Here is an 18,216-nt window from a genome sequence, read left to right on the forward strand (position 1 = left end):
CGAGAATTTAAGATGCTTTTACATTGCCATCTGATATGTAATGAGTGTACACATTGCAATGATGTTCGTGTTACGAAATACTGTAATGTGAAGGTGCATTTGGGGAGGGCTGTGCCGATACACGGCGAGATTCTTTTACCACATTATTCTCTTCTTATGCATTACGGTACAAAAGGGGGTGGTGATGGACGGATCATCTGAACCAATCAAACACTCACACCCAGTCAACAGATCTGGATTTAATCATCACCGTTCTTTAGCCCACTCTGCCACCCCAGTTCAGACATGGCCATATGCAAATCAGTCTGACCCTGTGCCTCATGGGAACAGTCCAGCCGAACTGCCAAGCCATGCCTTCCCTGGACCGGAAACAAGCTTCCTAGGACCGGTTTCTGGCATTTCAGGCGTCTTCAGCCAGGCTTGCTTGAATCCAGTGGCAAAGTGAGCAAGGGACTCACATCTGAGTATACCCTGCCAACTTATGGCGAACAAAGCAGTACAAAAGGAGGTGGTGATGGACGGAGCATCTGAACCAATCAAACACTCACACCCAGTCAACAGATCTGGATTTAATCCATCACCTTTCTTTAGCCCACTCTGCCACCCCAGTTCAGACATGGCCATATGCAAATCAGTCTGACCCTATGCCTCATGGGTACAGTCCAGCCCGAACTGCCAAGCCATGCCTTCCCTGGACCAGAAACAAGCTTCCTAGGACCGGTTTCTGGCATTTCAGCCATCTTCAGCCAGGCTTGCTTGAATCCAGTGGCAAAGTGAGCAAGGGACTCACGTCTGAGCATACCCTGCCAACTTATGGCGAACAAAGCGGTACAAAAGGGGGTGGTGATGGACGGAGCATCTGAACCAATCAAACACTCACACCCAGTCAACAGATCTGGATTTAATCCATCACCGTTCTTTAGCCCACCCTGCCACCCCAGTTCAGACATGGCCATATGCAAATCAGTCTGACCCTGTGCCTCATCGGAGGGACAGGGTCAGACTGCGTTGGCCATCGAGGCCCCTGCCCACTCGGCAAAACCGCTGCAGCGGAATTGCTGCCGTGGTTAAGCGACTAGTCAGCAGAATGTTCTAACAAAACAAAGGCCTTGCGGAGGGAGCCCGAGGGGATTGAAATCCGCTCTGGCTCTGTGAGCCCTTTGTTCACAACAACAGCTGTGAATGACTACGTTGAAATGTTGAAGCCCCGGGCTTCTACTGGCCACTAGAAGCCCGGAGCACTCCATTGTTTTCAATGGAGCTCCCAGCATTCCAGTGTTCTAATATGTCTTAAATGCCCTACCTGGAGATACTTGGCTGTCTTCAAATGCCCATTGGGATACCAAGCATATATGAATGATCAAACTTGCTGCTTGTGGACAAGCAACTGTGCTTTGGGTCGGGAATGGTTAGATATTCTTGGAGATGGTTAACTATGGATAATTGGTAGCTCAGAAGGGCTTTTATCTTTGTATCTGATGAAACCGACTTATCTGAATAGCAGGTGTTTAATACAGATTTCTTCTTTTCTTTTTGAAAGGTCTTTTTTTTGGCTCGTGTCAGTGCTGCTGTCTTCTCTGATCTGGTTTGTGTGTGTCCAGATCAGCAACCGAGAAAACGCCAACCTGCAGTACGGATTGCTGATCTTCGGGGCTGCCCTGTCAGTCGTTTTGCAGGAGATATTTCGATATGGTTATTACAGACTGCTGAAGTAAGAAAACTAACTGCTAAACTAAACATATTGGGCGAAAGTTATATTTAGTTCATAGGTCATGCTAAATTGGGGGATGCAAAAAGCCACAGTCAGCAAGATGCATACATGTAAATGGCCAGTTATTTTATACTGCCTACTTTTGTTTTTTGGCATCAGTCATTCTGAACTTGGGCAAACTGAGGTAAGGCATATGGAGGTCTCAAGTTGTTCAGGATCCCTCTATGTAGTCCACTAAAACCAGCAAGGACTACAACTTGAATGCTCTGGTTCTGTAGCCGACACCACCACCGCTTTCTGATATTCTGATCAAGAGCTACTACCATCAGGTGATTTTAGGCTGTCCATACCAAGTATTTAAGTACAAATATACTCACATTGCAATCGTTATCACCACATCTTTGTTTCACAGTCGCCATGCAGACGATTGGAGGAATTTCATCAATTGAAATGGTTTATTGTTACTATGCTGGCGTAATTTGCTGCCTTCTTTAAGATCAACTCATGTGCCCATTTTGGTACTTGTGGTTTTTGAAAGTAACATGATATTAAATGCATTTGTTGTCTTTCGCATCATGTGTCTGATATCCATGTTTTCTAGTGAGTGCTCTCTCTGTCCTGGTGCTGATATCTAATATCGCGAATGCATTTTTGCCCTTTAAGATCCGGAATAGACACACAATGCCTTTATTCACCTTGTTCTAAGAATAGGTAAACGTTATATTCACTGCATAGTTTAGGTATAATTCAAGAGCCATAGATAATGGATTCAAAGAGTAGTGTGTTACAGGTGTCGTTTGTCCACACACTGGAAGAGAAATGCTAGATGTTACGTTATGATTTTAATTGTTGTTCGATTTAACATACACTTACTAGCACTTCGTTCCACTTATTAGGCCCACAATCACAATTATCCAGTAATTATTTTTGGCCAATGAACTGCTGTTGGATCGTTTTTACTCCTATCCTAATTTCCTTCCCTTCAATGGCGTTTCATTTTGAGCTCAATGTAGGAAAACTATAACGATATTGGTGATAAATTCAATTAAATTTATGGTTCAATTTCCATTTCATATGCAATTTTTCATTCTATTCCTTCCTCTTTACACTTTATTGCGCTCTGGGAAACATCTGTTTCCTCAAGCTGGGTAATCCCTGCCCTTTGTATTGCAGTGCAATCTCCAAGAGCAGGGTCTTGTGTTGACATTTCCAAAAATGTAGCAAGGAGAGTATTGTGTGAAGACGAGGATGCCTGGTCTGGTTGCCATACATTGTAACATTGACTGATCGATGGCACGTTGCAATAGCTTTTTAGTTTGTTGAGACTGTAGAATGTCCCCTTTTAACGGGCACTCACTCACCCTAAATCTCCATTTTAATAGAATATCCCTGATGCCTTAGCTTACAATGTTCTCCTTTGCGTACACTTTTTTGTTTCTAAAGTCATGCTTGAAAAACTTACTTCACTAAATCAAATCACCCTTGGTGGTTTGCATGTAAAGAATGTAAGCCTCATTTGCCTGCTTAAAAGTGTAACAATTTTACAAACAAGAGGGAAAAGTCTTCATATTTCAGATGATGGTTCAAGGGTAATTACTGTATAGCTACCATGCTATGTAACCTTGTTTCCTAATCCCCCGGTTCTGGTTTAGAAAGGGAAAGAGTTTATAGGTGTGTTTTGCGTGGGTGCAGCCGCCTTTGGCATTATAGCAGCCACTCATTTAGAGAGCGGCTGTGACTTAGAAGTTGTTACTGCTTTTGTGTAAAGTTTTATGCCTCACAATATCTTAGTATGTGCGGGCCGGTAACGAAATGTCAAATTTCTTAGCTTTCTTGTGTGAAAGATTTCAGTTCTATTAAGGTCACTGTTGTGGGGATTATTCTTGAGACTTTCTTTGATAGGCATTGGCAGCCTTCAATTGACCATTTATCAAGGTAAAACCGTTCAAAAGAAAAGCGTTAAGGCATAAAACTACAAGTCACAAGTCCACCCGGACCAATAGCTGCTCCTGACAACTATGGTTCAGATGTACTAATCACTGCCCGCACAATAATGATCGCAATTTGCGAACAGTTATGTGCTAATATATTGGTTCGTAGAGTACTGGATTGTATGAATTCTAATAAACTAATCAGGTAGGCAGCAAATTACAACCCCCTCCCCCCCCCCTATGATTCGCTGCCATCACAGGGATGGTGGCCTGCTGGTGTCAGCAGATCACTATGTCTGTGATGCTTTTAAGTAAAGCAATCATTATTTTTTAACATGCAGCCCGTTTTCCTTTATGAAAACGCAAGAAGTTAATCCCCAAAAATATTTTTTGTGTATGCAGTGGTACATGCGCCCTCTGCCAACTCATAAAGACGTTGATGTTAACATTTAGAAAGGGGAAAGTGTCCCTTTGGGGACCCCTTCCTGTTTGCGAACAGATTACCACTATCTTTCAGTAGTCTGTAAAACCGTAATGTCTTGAGACCAGATTTCTGTTGCAAAGTCCCATTCTGAATCACTAATTTAAACGGACGCCCTAAAGAAGGTCCTTCCAAATAACGATTTGGTATGTAGGCACCAACCCAAATTACGATTTGTTAATGTGTAACTTAATTGCAATTTGGCTTTATTACATAGACAACGTCTATTTTGCGGTCGCGAATGGTCCAGTTTTGCAAATTGTGCCCTTTGCAACCGCAAAAAGGCTTTGGCACACCTGGCTTAAAAATGTTACTTTTAGCTATATTCTTGATTTTGTTAATCATATAAAAGAACACATTCTCAGCTCATCAGGAGTTTAAATACAACAGTAATAAAAAACATAGCATTATTACCATAAGCAGGAATATATATATCCTACAACAAAGGAAAAACCTAAATAATCATTGGAAATTTAAAAAAGCTATACTGAAGTGAGGATGTCTATCTTTGACTGGATGCCTTTAATATGATTAAACCTTTCAGATGTGAAGGCTACAAAAATGTTACATTCTGCTGAGACAGAAAGAAAGGGTAGGCTCATTCAGAGCTGTTCACCATGGTGCTATACTATAAATTGGTCTGAAATAAATCCATTTAAAAGTGCATTTAGCTGACCTATCTGTATACTTGATAATTTATTTTCAATCAATGTTAAGTATATGCAAATTTGAATTAATTCCAGAACTCTTAGGCTCACAGACGCTGTGGGCTTTGTGGTGACTCTAGTTCTGGATGTGAAAAAGAACCAAAGGGATGCCTGTGTGAATTGGTGTACTTTCTGAGCTTCCATTGAGGGCCTTGATGAAGAAAATTGCTAGCATCGCACCATCGTCCATGCCTGGCTCTTGCAAGAAGGGCTTGTCGAGCACCTTCACTGACACGTGCTTTGCCCTGGGCCATGTAGGTATCAACAAACTTTTCATAACCTTTTCACGAATGGGTTTCCAAACAAAAGACAATCCACCGCTGGTCCCGCTTCACAAGAGGCTAGGTTGTCAATCATGTTTTGTGTGACATTAGGTATGGCTGTCACTCTTTCTTCACACGATGCAAGGGACACATCAGCCATAGGCGTTTCCTGAGCTCTTTATCAATTGCTTTTTGCAGCCCTCCAGAATATATATATCACATCACCAAAACCTCCTTCCATCCGGACAGAGCAGATATATATACTGCTGCTGCTTTAGTGTAGCGGGGGGTTTGCTGTGATATTCTAGGATGAAGAGAATTGAACCTGTCCTACAATACCAGTGTTAGAGCGAGATCTGCTGGTCTGCTGAGATTGAATAATGCTAGCTTACTAATCATGCAGCTTAGCTACCAGAGTCATTACATTCAACCTGTCCAGCCTCAGCAGAAGAAACTTGCTTTTCTTCCGGTGAGACTGTTTTAAGTTGTAACCCATTGCGCTGTCTAGTTCTTGATAATGCTCTTCTTTGTGCTTCTAAGTCTGTACAGAAAGGCTTCCTTGCGTTTCTTGAACAAATCCACATCTGTAGTGCTATCAGACGTGCATTTGTCTTCAGTGAGAGGAGGCCGTCCTACCATTAAGGTTTTTATAATGGCGTTCATCGTTTTCAGGCCAATTTACCTGCCAGATGATTAGGGTTTCCATCTGGGCTGTGTAATGATTTCAAACGGTTCCTGAACCATCCCAGCGTAGCCGAGATCACCTGCACCAACAACTCTGTAACCATCAACAAGAATGTAGCTAGTTAGCTGCTAATCATAGAGTTCTCTTGTACAAGATTACTTTTATCTCTGGCTGCCATAACCAGAATTAGAACATTGGAATGTTGAGAGCTCCATTGAAGACAATTGAGTAGCTCTGAGCTTATAATGGCTGGTATAAGACCAGATCTGCGACATTCCAATGTTTGTCTCCATGTTTCTTCCTTTTAAATTTAGAACATTCTACCCTTGGTAGGTGGAATGTTCTAATAGCCCTATAGACCTTTGTCTTGGACTATACTGGTTGTTAAGGGCCCTCTTCCTCGTTATTGGACCGAGGCGCAACTTGGGTCTAGGGTCTTTAACAACTGGTTTAGCCCTTGGCAGTGGGCTATAACTACACACACCAAAGGCACTTGTGGCAGTGAAGCAAATGGTCTCAGAAACATGAGATAGAGCCTCCACAGTAGAATCCACAATATGGAATATAGCCTTATAGCCCGCTGCAGAGGGCTATGCCGGTTGTTAAAGGCCCTGAACCTGTTGTTTAGGCTTGAGCTAAAGGTGATGGCCAATAACGAGGGAGAGGGCCTTTAACAACAGGTGTAGCCCGAGGCGGAAGGGATATAAAGCTAGTAGACCATTCCACCCATTAAGGGTAGGATGTTCTAAATTGAAAAGGGAGAAACAGAAAGACAAACATTGGAATGTTGTGAGCAGAAGGCTTATCACGCCCATTATAAACCTGGAGCCACTTAAAAGTCTTTGATGGCGCTCTCAACATACCAATGTCCGAATTAGTAATGATAAATTGCATTCATTTTGATCTTGGGATGCCTTTCGCACATGCCGCAGGGCAGGGTCTCAGCTGCAAAGAGGAGGATGAGAAGATGGCAACAGACTCCCCAGACAAAATGACTGCTACTGGAAATGGAAATGCTGGAGCTGATCACCATGCAGCTGGATCCGCTGTGTGAATTTTACCTCTACTGGTGGGCAGCTGCCACTTTCTGCATCTGCAGGTTGGCTTTTCCTTAGCCCGCCAATGTAAGAAACTGCTCGGAAATATGAACACTGTGACTTTCCTGTGTAGTTCAACGTGCGGATCCAAAAACGGTGTATTGCAGCGCGAGCTACAGCTCTACTGTTACATTTCACCGTAATTTCCAGCACATTGTATTCGCATGAGGGCTCAAACCCGCGGATGAGGAGACCGGAACGGTAGCAGTGACCTGGAACAAAACTCCTTCACTCAAAAAGCACTCTAAAGAGTTTTCAGCATACACACTCAACTTTTGGCATGAAGACTTTGGGCTGAGTAGACCTACTTGAACTGCAGTTGTGCAGGCAGATGGACCAACTGTACCAGGTTAAATAGCACAAAAAGTACTGGAAAGGCATTGATCGCATCAATAAACATTAGGGCGGAAACACAATCTTCTCTGCAGTGGGTTTTAACGCTGACATGCAAAGGTTATAGCAGGATCAAAAGAAACTTATCTGAGGTTGCTGAACAGCCAAAAAAAGTTGTATTAGTCTGTAAAGTGATAGCTTATAGCTGTTCTAAGCCACCAATGATCACTGTACTCATGTCATTTGTATTTTTGTGTCTCAAAGAATGAGTGTTTGTAAATTCTTGCCAATAACCAATTTAATATCTAGAGATCTGAACATGTAATTGCTTTTCCACAAAAGTAAAAAGAAAAAAAAAAGGTTAACCACTTGAATATGTTGGATTTTTTGTATGTACCCACTAGGAAAGCAGATGAAGGTTTGGCTACCATCAGCGAAGATGGAAGGTCTCCAATCTCCATTCAGCAGATGGCCTATGGTGAGTGAATAAATCAACATTAGTGATCATTGATTGTCTGGAGGACGAAGATGTGTTTTAATGGTATCAGATAGCAAAGCTCATAGTATGTACTAGTGGGAAGTGCAAAGGCAGGGTAAAAATATCGAAAGGTTAAGAAAAATGTAACTTGGTTGACTTCTAATGTAAAAGAGTGAAAAGAGTCCTGTCCCTTTAAGAACTCCATCTGCTGCGCCACTTCTTCGGTCTGGTACTAGCCATGGCCTGTTGACTTTACTAACATTACATTTATAATATGCCTGGTTTGCTTTTGTCATCCACATTTTTCTTCTGTCCACCACAACATTACGTAAAGCATGGGGCAATGCATCAGCCCACTTCAGCCATTGGCTGACTTCACTGTGAGTGACAGCATTCTGTCCTTCCACAAGAATCACATCTGCATTAGTAGTTCACTTCAGGGGACTACTATGGTGATGTGAGATGTGTGCTTTTTGAAAACAAAAAATATTTTTGCCTAGTTGCCAATGCTTGTTTGTTTATTCTCATAAATGCTAGCCTAACAACTCTTGTTTTACTGTGTCTAGGGTGACAAAATATGTGTAGCACAAATCCAGGCAATAGCACTATTGTGGCTCAACTGCACTGGTAGTTTACACCCACCTACACACATATAAACTTGCACACAGAAGTTTATAGTGAGAAGATGTCTATACATGCCAGCCAGGCACTGCTGTAATCCAAAGTCAGTACTAATCAATGGGGATACCCAGTACAGTGCAGAACCTGGGGACAATTACATGAAACGAACAGTGGTTCTGCCACAACACACTTTTCAAAGCTAAATAACTTCAAAGTTTTCTTATCCCTTGCAATGTTAGGATATCAATAATGGGTATACATATCTGTCTAAACACATGCTAAAAGTTAATGGCACAAACTAATTATGTTATTCTGTAATTTATTTTAAGCAGAAAGATTCTTGTATCATCATAAAAACAGGTCATACATACATAATTATCTAGTGCAAAAGATGAGACAAAGTGAAATAAAGTGTATAGTTTTCATAAATCACAACAAATCCATTGGATACATACATAAACGACTAATATTCAGGCACAGAGAAAAAACGTGGTTATTATCAAAGTGACCTAGAATTATTCAAAATCATTTTTACTGGTCTAAATGGAATGTAAAGCTCCTAATTATGCATTGATGTTTCGACTCCTGTGTATCTGTGCTACATAGAAGCTTCAAACGCGGGCCTTCTTCAGGACAGAATAAGATAGACTGTGTGTAGCCTTGTCGATACGGTTCCAAAGGAATCCAATATATGAACACTTGATTACACCGCAGAAGAGAGCAAGTAAAAAGAAGTAGTCCTGAACGTGGAAAATGGCCTTAATGCATCACTCCGAAAAGTACTAATGCATGTATATTCCATGTATTTATTGAGGATTCTGAATTAATGGAATTTTCAAACCAGCATTTGTTTACTGAATAACTGCACTTACAGGTTAGTTATTCAAATTTACTCCCCCTTGTAACCAATAGATTTTTGGTTAACTAGCTCATTCAGTCATGCAACACTCCATTTAGCCTCTCGGCTGTATCCAGGCCGCACTACGTTTTCACAGTAAAGCATGCTGATGGCTTTGTGACATAATATGGGGCAGAGAAAAGACAACACTCAAGCTTCTATGCTAAGTTCTCACAGTATATTAACATGCTTTAAGCTTTGACACCTGCCCAACAGGAACGTTGCTTTGCCACTCCATCGGTGTGACTGAAACCGTTGGATGGCTAAGAGCATAGGAGATAGCACAATCTTTTTTTAAAAGACTTTGAGCCCTTACCCTTAGCTCAAGGCTCGCCAAAGAACCAAGGGCACTCATTTTTATAGCAGTTCACATTCTTATAATTCTTTCTGATTGCTTGTTCGTAAAGTAACCTTCATCTTTTCTTTTATTTTCCAGTGTCTGGTCTTGCTTTCGGGATCATCAGTGGAGTCTTTTCCGTCATAAACATACTTGCAGACTCAATCGGGCCGGGGATCGTGGGTATACATGGGGATTCACCTTACTACTTTATCACTTCAGGTAAGTCAATAGTTCCCCTCTACTCTTTGCTAAGTGAGGCTGCTATTTCATATTAAATAAGGGTGTTCAATATCTGGAAACATTGGAGGCCAACCCCCAAAAAATCCAATCCATGAGTGATCTGTCAGAAACAGTGAAAGGTTTCATGGTTTAATCTTTTGAGTTTGTACCCAATATATTGTAGTTTATAATTCAAAATCAGCTATTCTTTTCTTTAAATTTGGTTTCTCCAGTCTGCAGCATTTATTGATGATGAGCTCTTTTAAAGGGGACTAATACCCTGACTCTAGCTCCAGTTGAATATAAAAGGTGCCCTTTCCAAGATCATTGCATTGTCTCTCCTGAGGTTCACCTGGTGGTCAGGGGTTCATTTTGAAGAGAAACTGAATATACCAAATACAGTTTCTTTTGAACACATCCAAGATCAGCAGGTAGCTCAAGAAAGTGGAATGAAATTATTCATCTTCTTTTTAATTTCTCACCTTCCTCTGAATATATAGCATAAAAGGGGACTAGTGAAATGCACATAGGAATGACCATTCTGTATACTTTGAACGCACGCTTGCTTAGCCTCCTGATCTCATGTTGACAATTAAGCAGCAGCTTTGCCACCCACTCAAAATCTTTTAGTATATGGGATCTTTACATATATTCCAAAAGCAGAAACTGAATCTTTATTCTGCTATGAATCTTCTGGTTTTATTTTTGATAGTAACCTGTGCCCTACACATTTTCTCTTTCCAGCATTCCTGACAATGGCAGTCGTGTTCCTCCACACTTTCTGGGGCGTGGTATTTTTTGATGCCTGTGAGAAGCGGCGCCTCTGGCCACTTGGGGTGGTTCTCGCCAGTCACCTGATCATGTCTGGTTTGGTGAGTGTCGATGGAAGGTAGACTAGAGACTAATAGATTACGGGTGGGGTGAAACACCTTGTGACTTAGAGCTTGAGGGCATGAGTCAAATGATGTATAAATTGTGCAGCAGTCTTTTTTTCCCAGAACACCGAGAATCCCAGGCAAAACAATGGAGTAAAACCTTCCCCAATTTCGTGCTCTCAGGAGGGGACTACAGTAACTGGGGATGGTCTGTTTGAAAGCTTACATATCCACTTTAGATGCAGAACAGAGAGGCCTTCTGACAGTTATTCTTTTAGCACCAGTACCCAAGTCCTAATAACTCTAGTGTCAGTCATTCATTTAGTAACTCGCTGTGAAACTGCATTTAGAGTATTTACCAAACATAAAAGTTAAAAGATTGCTGCAGTTTTGAAAGCAGAAAAGGAATTTTTGATCGGAAAGTCTAATGCTTGGCACTGGGTCAAACACTGTTGAATATTCTGAAATTCCAAAATTGCTGAAGAACAGCTTCTTTTATCTGCTGCACCCTGCCATAGAATTTCCCTTAACTTTCCATACGATCCTCAGTATAAGCCTTCTGTGAGCAGAGCGGACATGACATAGCATGAACAACACAGTATTATGTAGTATAGTCCAGTATAATATAATATAAAGTAAATAAAAGCCCCCCTGCGAATGGGTAAGAATTCCTCGAGGCAGGGAACAATTCAATAAAGAAGAAATTACATTTTAGAAGAAATAGAAGTGCTCCTGCTCTGCCTTCTCTCTGCACAAGTGTGGACAAGAACACAGCTGACTATTGCAACAACATCATCACCCCTTGGGACTGAGCAGCACAGAACACACAAGACGGTTTCAACAAACCTCCCTCCTTTACAGCTGCACGAGAGAAAAGCTGGCACGACACATTGTCCTCTGTTACAGTAACACGAGGAAAGACCATATCCAACAACCATCTCTCCTTAACAGCTTCCTGAGGAACTCCCCTCCATCCGTACATGAACATAAAACCAGATTTAATACTTTACCACGTTGCAGATACACAACAGGAGCGAGGGCAAAATATCCACTCCTTTAAATCTACACGAGGGAAGAACTGTCACTGTCACTTTATATCATCATCCTTTACAGCACCATGCAGGAAGAACAGCCACACACACCTCCTGCCATTACAGCAGCATGATGAAAGACCAAATACCAGGGTTTTCAGGACCTCAGTACACCTTTATATCCTATATAAAAAACAGAACACTTGTTGTTTATTATGCAGGGTGACGTCCGCCCCATATGTGTGTCCACTCACCCCTTCTCCTTTACAGCTATACGAGTCTGGAACAATTCACAAACGTCCATCCATTATGGTAACATAAGTGGAAAACAGACTCCACATACATTGTTGCTTGTCCGCAGCCAGGGACAAGAAACGTGAAAGGAGGCATGATACAACATAATCGATTTAGACTGAACAAGACATGTAATGCAAAGGCTGGAGAGGTTTCCCTTCTCACTGGCCTTATTAAAGTAGGTGGTGAGAGGGCATTCGTAGGGGCCTGTGTGCGTCTGTCTTTTAAACTAGATTGTTTTCTACTTAAGAAATTGCCATAAAGTGGAAAATTATTCGATGTTAAGGCATAGTGAAGCTAAGATGCGTAGCTGCCAGGTAGTCCATGTCTTTTCTTTAGTTTCTTTGTATTTTACATATACACGAGAACCAATGACAATCCGCTTCAGTGTTATTATTGCATATAAGGCTATACCATGACCTGTGTTGTAAGAACCCATTTACGTCCTAGAAGAAAGCAAATCACAGTGAATTTGCTGGGTCATCAATACAGTCAAGACAAAGAAAAACTCCACCAGTTGGGAGGCACTATACATTCAAATGTTATGGTGAAGACTGTTCTGTTCCAGTGCCGGACATGTTAAAGAATTACAGGAAAATCTATCTAGAGGTTGGCTACCAAAGGTCCCATTAGTCTGCGCCTTTGGCCCATTCTACTCCCGCACAAGTATGAAGCGAATCTCATTAACATTCACGGCAGCCTGTTGTCTGATCTAGGTTTTATTTCTAATAATATAGAATCCCAGTTGACCACACTCCTATCCCTGCCTGCTCTGTCTCTCAAACGCAGTCCAACAGTGTCTTCTGCATGCACCCACTTGTAAAGTTCTGCTTTCCTGGCCTCCAGGGCAGGCGCCTGTGCAGTTTTCAAGTTAAGTACTATAAGTCTTTTGGTTAGTTGAAAGGTCAAATCCATAAATTTGCTATTTGACTTGTATGTTTTGGGTCTAACCGTTAAAATCCCAACAGATATTTTAGGATTGTAAAGGCTTCCATTTTGGGTCCATCTGTCCTCCTGATCTGTCGTAGTTGTCCAAAATGTGTGTAATAATGGCATGTCCAAATCATATGGTAGAAAAGGCGCATTAGTCTTGTGGCAACTAGGGCTTCAGTTGCCAGGTAGCCAATGTCATGTGACACTTTAAGCCAGTTCTGACTCTGCAATAGGACTTTTAAGTTTTATTGTTTTTCATTTTGACATTGTATTCCAACATATAAGGTGCTGCTGACTGAAAGTGTGGCCTGGCTTGGAAAAACTTTGCAACTCTTTAAAGCAGATCCAGTAAGAATCTGTAATGGATGCCAAGCTACCTTTTTTCTGTTAGCTCGGAGTCTGTGGCCTATCAAACCTTGAATAGAAATTTTCTATGGGGTAATATCGGAAAGTCCGAACTTTATTTAACACATGGATTTGAGTGTTATGCTGTTTTTCCTGCTGTTTAATTTTTTTCTAGCAGTAACTTACAGAATAAACTAAAAATTCAGAACGGTAAACAACTACAGTACCTAACAAGCCTTGGTGCTGTTAAAGTAAATGCGCTGCCCCCAGCACAACTGGGCACTCGTGCTGCCCTGGGAGCCGGGCATTCATGTGAAATACGAAGCAACTGCTTAAAAGCCATTCAGTGTTTCAGTGTGCGGGTGACAAATTGCCTGCTCTTTAAAGAGGTATTCGAGTTCCCTTTGCATATGGATGCAGTGAATCCAGAGGGCTGCCATCAGGGGGGTGCACTGACAGTGTGCCAACTTTCAGTGCGCCTCCTGGCAGCCAGCTTCTTTGAACCAATAATCACAAAAAGACCTGGTCCTAAAGGCAATTAATCTTATGGATCTGGGAACATCTATGGATTGCCAAAAGATCATTCCAACCACACCTCTGATTCTAGAGATTATTACCATGTTCCAGTATATTGCCAAAATAAAAGATAGCCATTCTCTGATAAACATGTAACCAGACAACACAGTACATACATCCACTAGAAGGACAACATTTGAAAAAATGTGAGAATAGCTAGATGACGCCTCACGGGCGCACCACCAATGGGACCTCTGGTTGGTACTCACCAGGATGGCCCTGTTCTCATCATCGGTGTCACCTAGCTTAACGTAAACGTGTCCGAAACCCAAAGGAAAAGGAGACAGTGAATGGTGCAGTGTACGCAAAACTTATATGTGACAAGGACTAACAACGTTCAACATATAACACAAAAACTACTGTGCAAACAAGATACAAAAACCTTTTACTCGCATTCTCTTGTTGCAAACAGTAAACATATATACATAAAAAGGAGAGATGCGAATACTACCTATCGATTCGCACTTCACTCACAGCCGACATGTTTCATTGCCTTGGTCTTTATCAGGCAATTTCTTCAGGGCAAACAGTATTGAGATGCCACTGCCAGAGATACTGTGCTTTGCGTGCTAGATGGCCAATTTTTCTTTCATACCGTTCACGGAAACCACTTTCTAAAATCAAGTGCCAACTCCCAACCGGTGAGTATGGTCTTGTCTCCCTTCAATACTTTAATCAGTGGAGAGTCCTCGTTCGGCGTCTTCTCGGCACCGGCCAGCTTCTTTGCCCTTGTGCCAGCGTCCATAATATGGTGCAGGTTCTCTCATTTGCATGGGGCCATGCAAATGAGGGACTGCAATCTTGAGATAGTGCTGGCGCTACATATGCGCCAGCACTATCTCTTATTACAGAAGGGATGCACAAGCTCTGCAGCCCCTTCTGTAATACCAAAGTGCCCTACAGATGCACATGCCTGGGGCACTATATGTAATATGGCTGGTGTCTGTACCTCTACCCCGAGCATGACTAGGCCATGTGCTAGGCTTTCCTCACCTTCCAGTTGAAGAAGATGAATTGATACCAGTGCCAGTGGAGGAGGGCCATCCGAATGCTGAAACGACACAGAGACAACACCCCAACATCACAGGGGAATGGGATGTTGAGGTAGAGGAAGAAGCAGCCCTTCTGCTGCTCAGATGGTTCAGTCCAGTTCAGAGGTGAGGTCCCTCTCCGAATTTAAAGGAGTAGAGCATCAGGACCCAGAGGTCAACAACCCCTGAAGAGTTAGACCATGTGTATGGTTACTGTCTAGTCTCAACACATGATGGCCCCATGGACGGTAGGTACAGAAAAGGAAGTGGTCCCAGGATAGATGCAAATAGTATAGTAGGCAATAGAAAAACTGGAAACAATAAACAAGAGTAGGAAGTAGATTTGTTATTTAATCACAAAGTACTGCATGTAAAATTAGCGCACATAGCATAAATGCACAAATCAACATGTCATAGTGCCCAAGGCAAGAGGGGAAGGAGGGGGGGTGGCAAGGAGGAGGGTAGACGTGGTAAACAGTGGTGCACAAGTAAAATATATACAGTAAAAGTCACAAACACTCCTTTGCGAAATACTAAGAGACTGGCTAAGGTTAACGCCAGGCACAGGAAAAGCGCGTGAATGACACTGTATTAGATCGTAACCATGCTTCCAAGTAGGGGAGCCAAATTATTTGTAGCTAGGACAGGAAACTGGTGAGGGAGCCGGTTGTCAACGTTTCGACCCTATACAGAAGTTAGGAGAAAGTTGGCCCTTACAGGAGGGTCTTCATCAGGACACGTGGGGTGGGGGTGGTTGGTAGGGCAGTAGATCTAGAGCAAAAATGGATATAATTAGGAAAGAGCCCCAAGGGGGGTCAAACACAATCGAGGGAGTTCATGGTGGACATAAATAGCAAAGACTCAGTACCGTAGCTTTAATTAAGAGTCTCCAGATGGTTCTAATCTTCATCAGGACACGTGGGGTGGGGGGGGGGGTTGGTAGGGCAGTAGATCTAGAGCAAAAATGGATATAATTAGGAAAGAGCCCCAAGGGGGGTCAAACACAATCGAGGGAGTTCATGGTGGACATAAGTAGGAAAGACTCTGTACCGTAGCTTTAATTAAGAGTCTCCCGATGGTTCTAACCAACGGCTCCTGAATGTGGGCCGTTCTGGAAAGACAATAAATGTGTGAGCTTTAATAAACGAGCATGGGAAAATCATGATGGCCTCTTTGTGAATTTAAAATCTTTAAAGAGCTCAATAGTGAATGGACCAACAATTTGAGCTAAATATTAAAGTGATATGTGTGAAGAAACTAATAAAAGCAATGACTCATTTCTGATAGTAGTTGTGCTTCTGGGAGATGTAGCGTAGAATGAATTTGCTAGAAAACCTAGGACTTTTATAGTTTGAACTGGATTAAGTATTGATTTTGGTTGGCTTATGACATAACCCAAACTTTGAATGAAAAGAATGGAGGACTGAACTGCATCTTGAGAATATTTTTTTGAATTGGAACAAAATCAGAATGTCATTCTGATTTGTGAATTCATTCTTTGAGATCTTAGATGTGTGTGCAGCAGCTTGAGTGTTATAAAGCACCAGGGAGCAAAAAAGAGACTAGAAGGAAGGTCTGTTACTAAGTAAAATGTACCCTCCCATTGAAATTGTAGATACGTCCAAAGGGAAGGAACGATTGGAAGTGAAAGATAGGTCTACCTTACAGGCACCATTCAATCGAGGGGTTGAAGGTGATGTCTGAAGTGGCGATTGTTTCCATCTTGAAATGTCTGCATAGGATAAATTTGAAGTGGTGAAGATTTAAGTTAAGGTCTTCTCTCTCTCACTAGAAAGAGATTGCCTAGAAGTCCTGAAGGATTGAAAGGTGTTAGTTGTATTGCTTACTTTCCTGACAAAAACAAAAGAGAATAGGTTTGTGAAAGAAGATTTGTCTACTGAAATAGCACCTAAACTAACATCTGTTGCTTGAAAACTGATACCTTCTATTCATTCATGTTGAAAATGCAATTAAAAAGTGAATTGTGTTAAATTGGAAGTGAGTAGGAAGGAATCTGTGATTGGTATTGGTAATGGAATGAAATTAAATGCAGGAACCAAAGTCATGTATGGGCTCCTGCAGATGTTAGTAGTCTGAGTTCTGCAGCGCATTTGCCTGAGTTTTGTGACGAAAAGAGAGGTACTGACTTTTAACTAGGTCACTCTTATTGTTGCTAATAGAATCCGGGTTAGTGAACAGCTCCAAGGCCTCCTAAGGATGTGAGTGTCTGTTTTATATATGCTAACAACGGAATTGCAAACACACTATCTAGTACTAGGCAATCGGAAATGATCTTGTCAAAGATGCCTCAGCTCTCCTCCATAGACTTAATCATAATATCAAAGGGCTTAATTTAATCCGATCCTCCTCGTAACCTAAACCTGCTTCTGAGTTGCGCATAAGGGTGGAAGAGGAATGTGGAACAGACAGCATCCTTCTTAGGAAGCCGTTTTCCACCCTTTGCAGCTGCCATGTATTGACATATCCCCAAGACCTATACCATAACCATAAGTACCTATCACAGTGCACTTGCTTAAAAAAAAATGCAGGAACTCCTTCACAGGTATGTGCTCCAGTCTTGAGTAAAACAAAAAATGGCATCAACTGACCTTTGAAACTGGTGGACCCTTAAGTTGAGTAAATATTTCCATTGTGAGACGGCATCAAAGGGAATGCCCAAGTGAGTAAAATTGTGAACTTTAGCCACCTTGGTCCTATTGCTGTAAACATTTTTTGCATTTTCTTTTTTTGCGCCCACAGGTAAAGACCAAAGATTTAAACTAATTTGTCTCTAGCCCAAGTTCGCTCATAAATGAGTCAAAGGCGGCAAAGAGCGTTTGGAAGCCATTTGCAATTCTAGCGATAAGAACTGGGTTGTCTGCGTAGAGAAGAACTGGATGGTTTCCCAGTTGAGGCATGTCTTTCCCTGCCTTGGCTAGGAAATCTTCCAGCTCGTTAATGTAGATGGGGTATAGGAAAGGGGCCGTGAACGCAGCCTTGGTGAACTCCTAAGACGGAGTTCATACTAGGCGTGAGTTTGCCATTTGTCCTGAATCATACTTTTGTCGAAGTGTGCCGGTGCAAACGGTGGAGTAGATTATTCAGGATTTTTTCAAATCCCAGCCTCTCCATTATGTCCTACAATTTAGAAACGAGGACCATGTCAAATGCAGAGGAGATGTCCATATAGGCCACATGAATGGCCCCTCTCCTGACCCTGAAACATTTCCCTGTAATCTGGTGCAAACTTAAACTTTGTTCCACTATACCCAGCCCTGGACGAAATCCTTACTTGACATTGGGGAGAATCTTGTTCTGCTGTGCCCAGTCCTCCATTCTTTGTAATATTACTCTCCATACGATTTTA

At 42.0% G+C, this 18,216-nt stretch overlaps 1 protein-coding gene across 1 annotated transcript in view; it reads left to right on the forward strand.

Moving 5' to 3' along the window:
* Positions 1-18,216, forward strand: part of APH1A (aph-1A gamma-secretase subunit) — a 70,139-nt gene that overhangs the window by 33,078 nt on the left and 18,845 nt on the right. The window contains exons 2-5 of the mRNA XM_078670531.1: positions 1,541-1,711; positions 7,613-7,686; positions 9,642-9,764; positions 10,509-10,636. Of these exons, the coding sequence (XP_078526657.1) occupies positions 1,541-1,711; positions 7,613-7,686; positions 9,642-9,764; positions 10,509-10,636 (496 nt within the window). The remainder of the gene's footprint in view (positions 1-1,540; positions 1,712-7,612; positions 7,687-9,641; positions 9,765-10,508; positions 10,637-18,216) is intronic.

This window comes from Lissotriton helveticus, chromosome 12, assembly GCF_964261635.1.
Source record: "Lissotriton helveticus chromosome 12, aLisHel1.1, whole genome shotgun sequence".
Classification (NCBI taxonomy): Eukaryota; Metazoa; Chordata; class Amphibia; order Caudata; family Salamandridae; genus Lissotriton; species Lissotriton helveticus.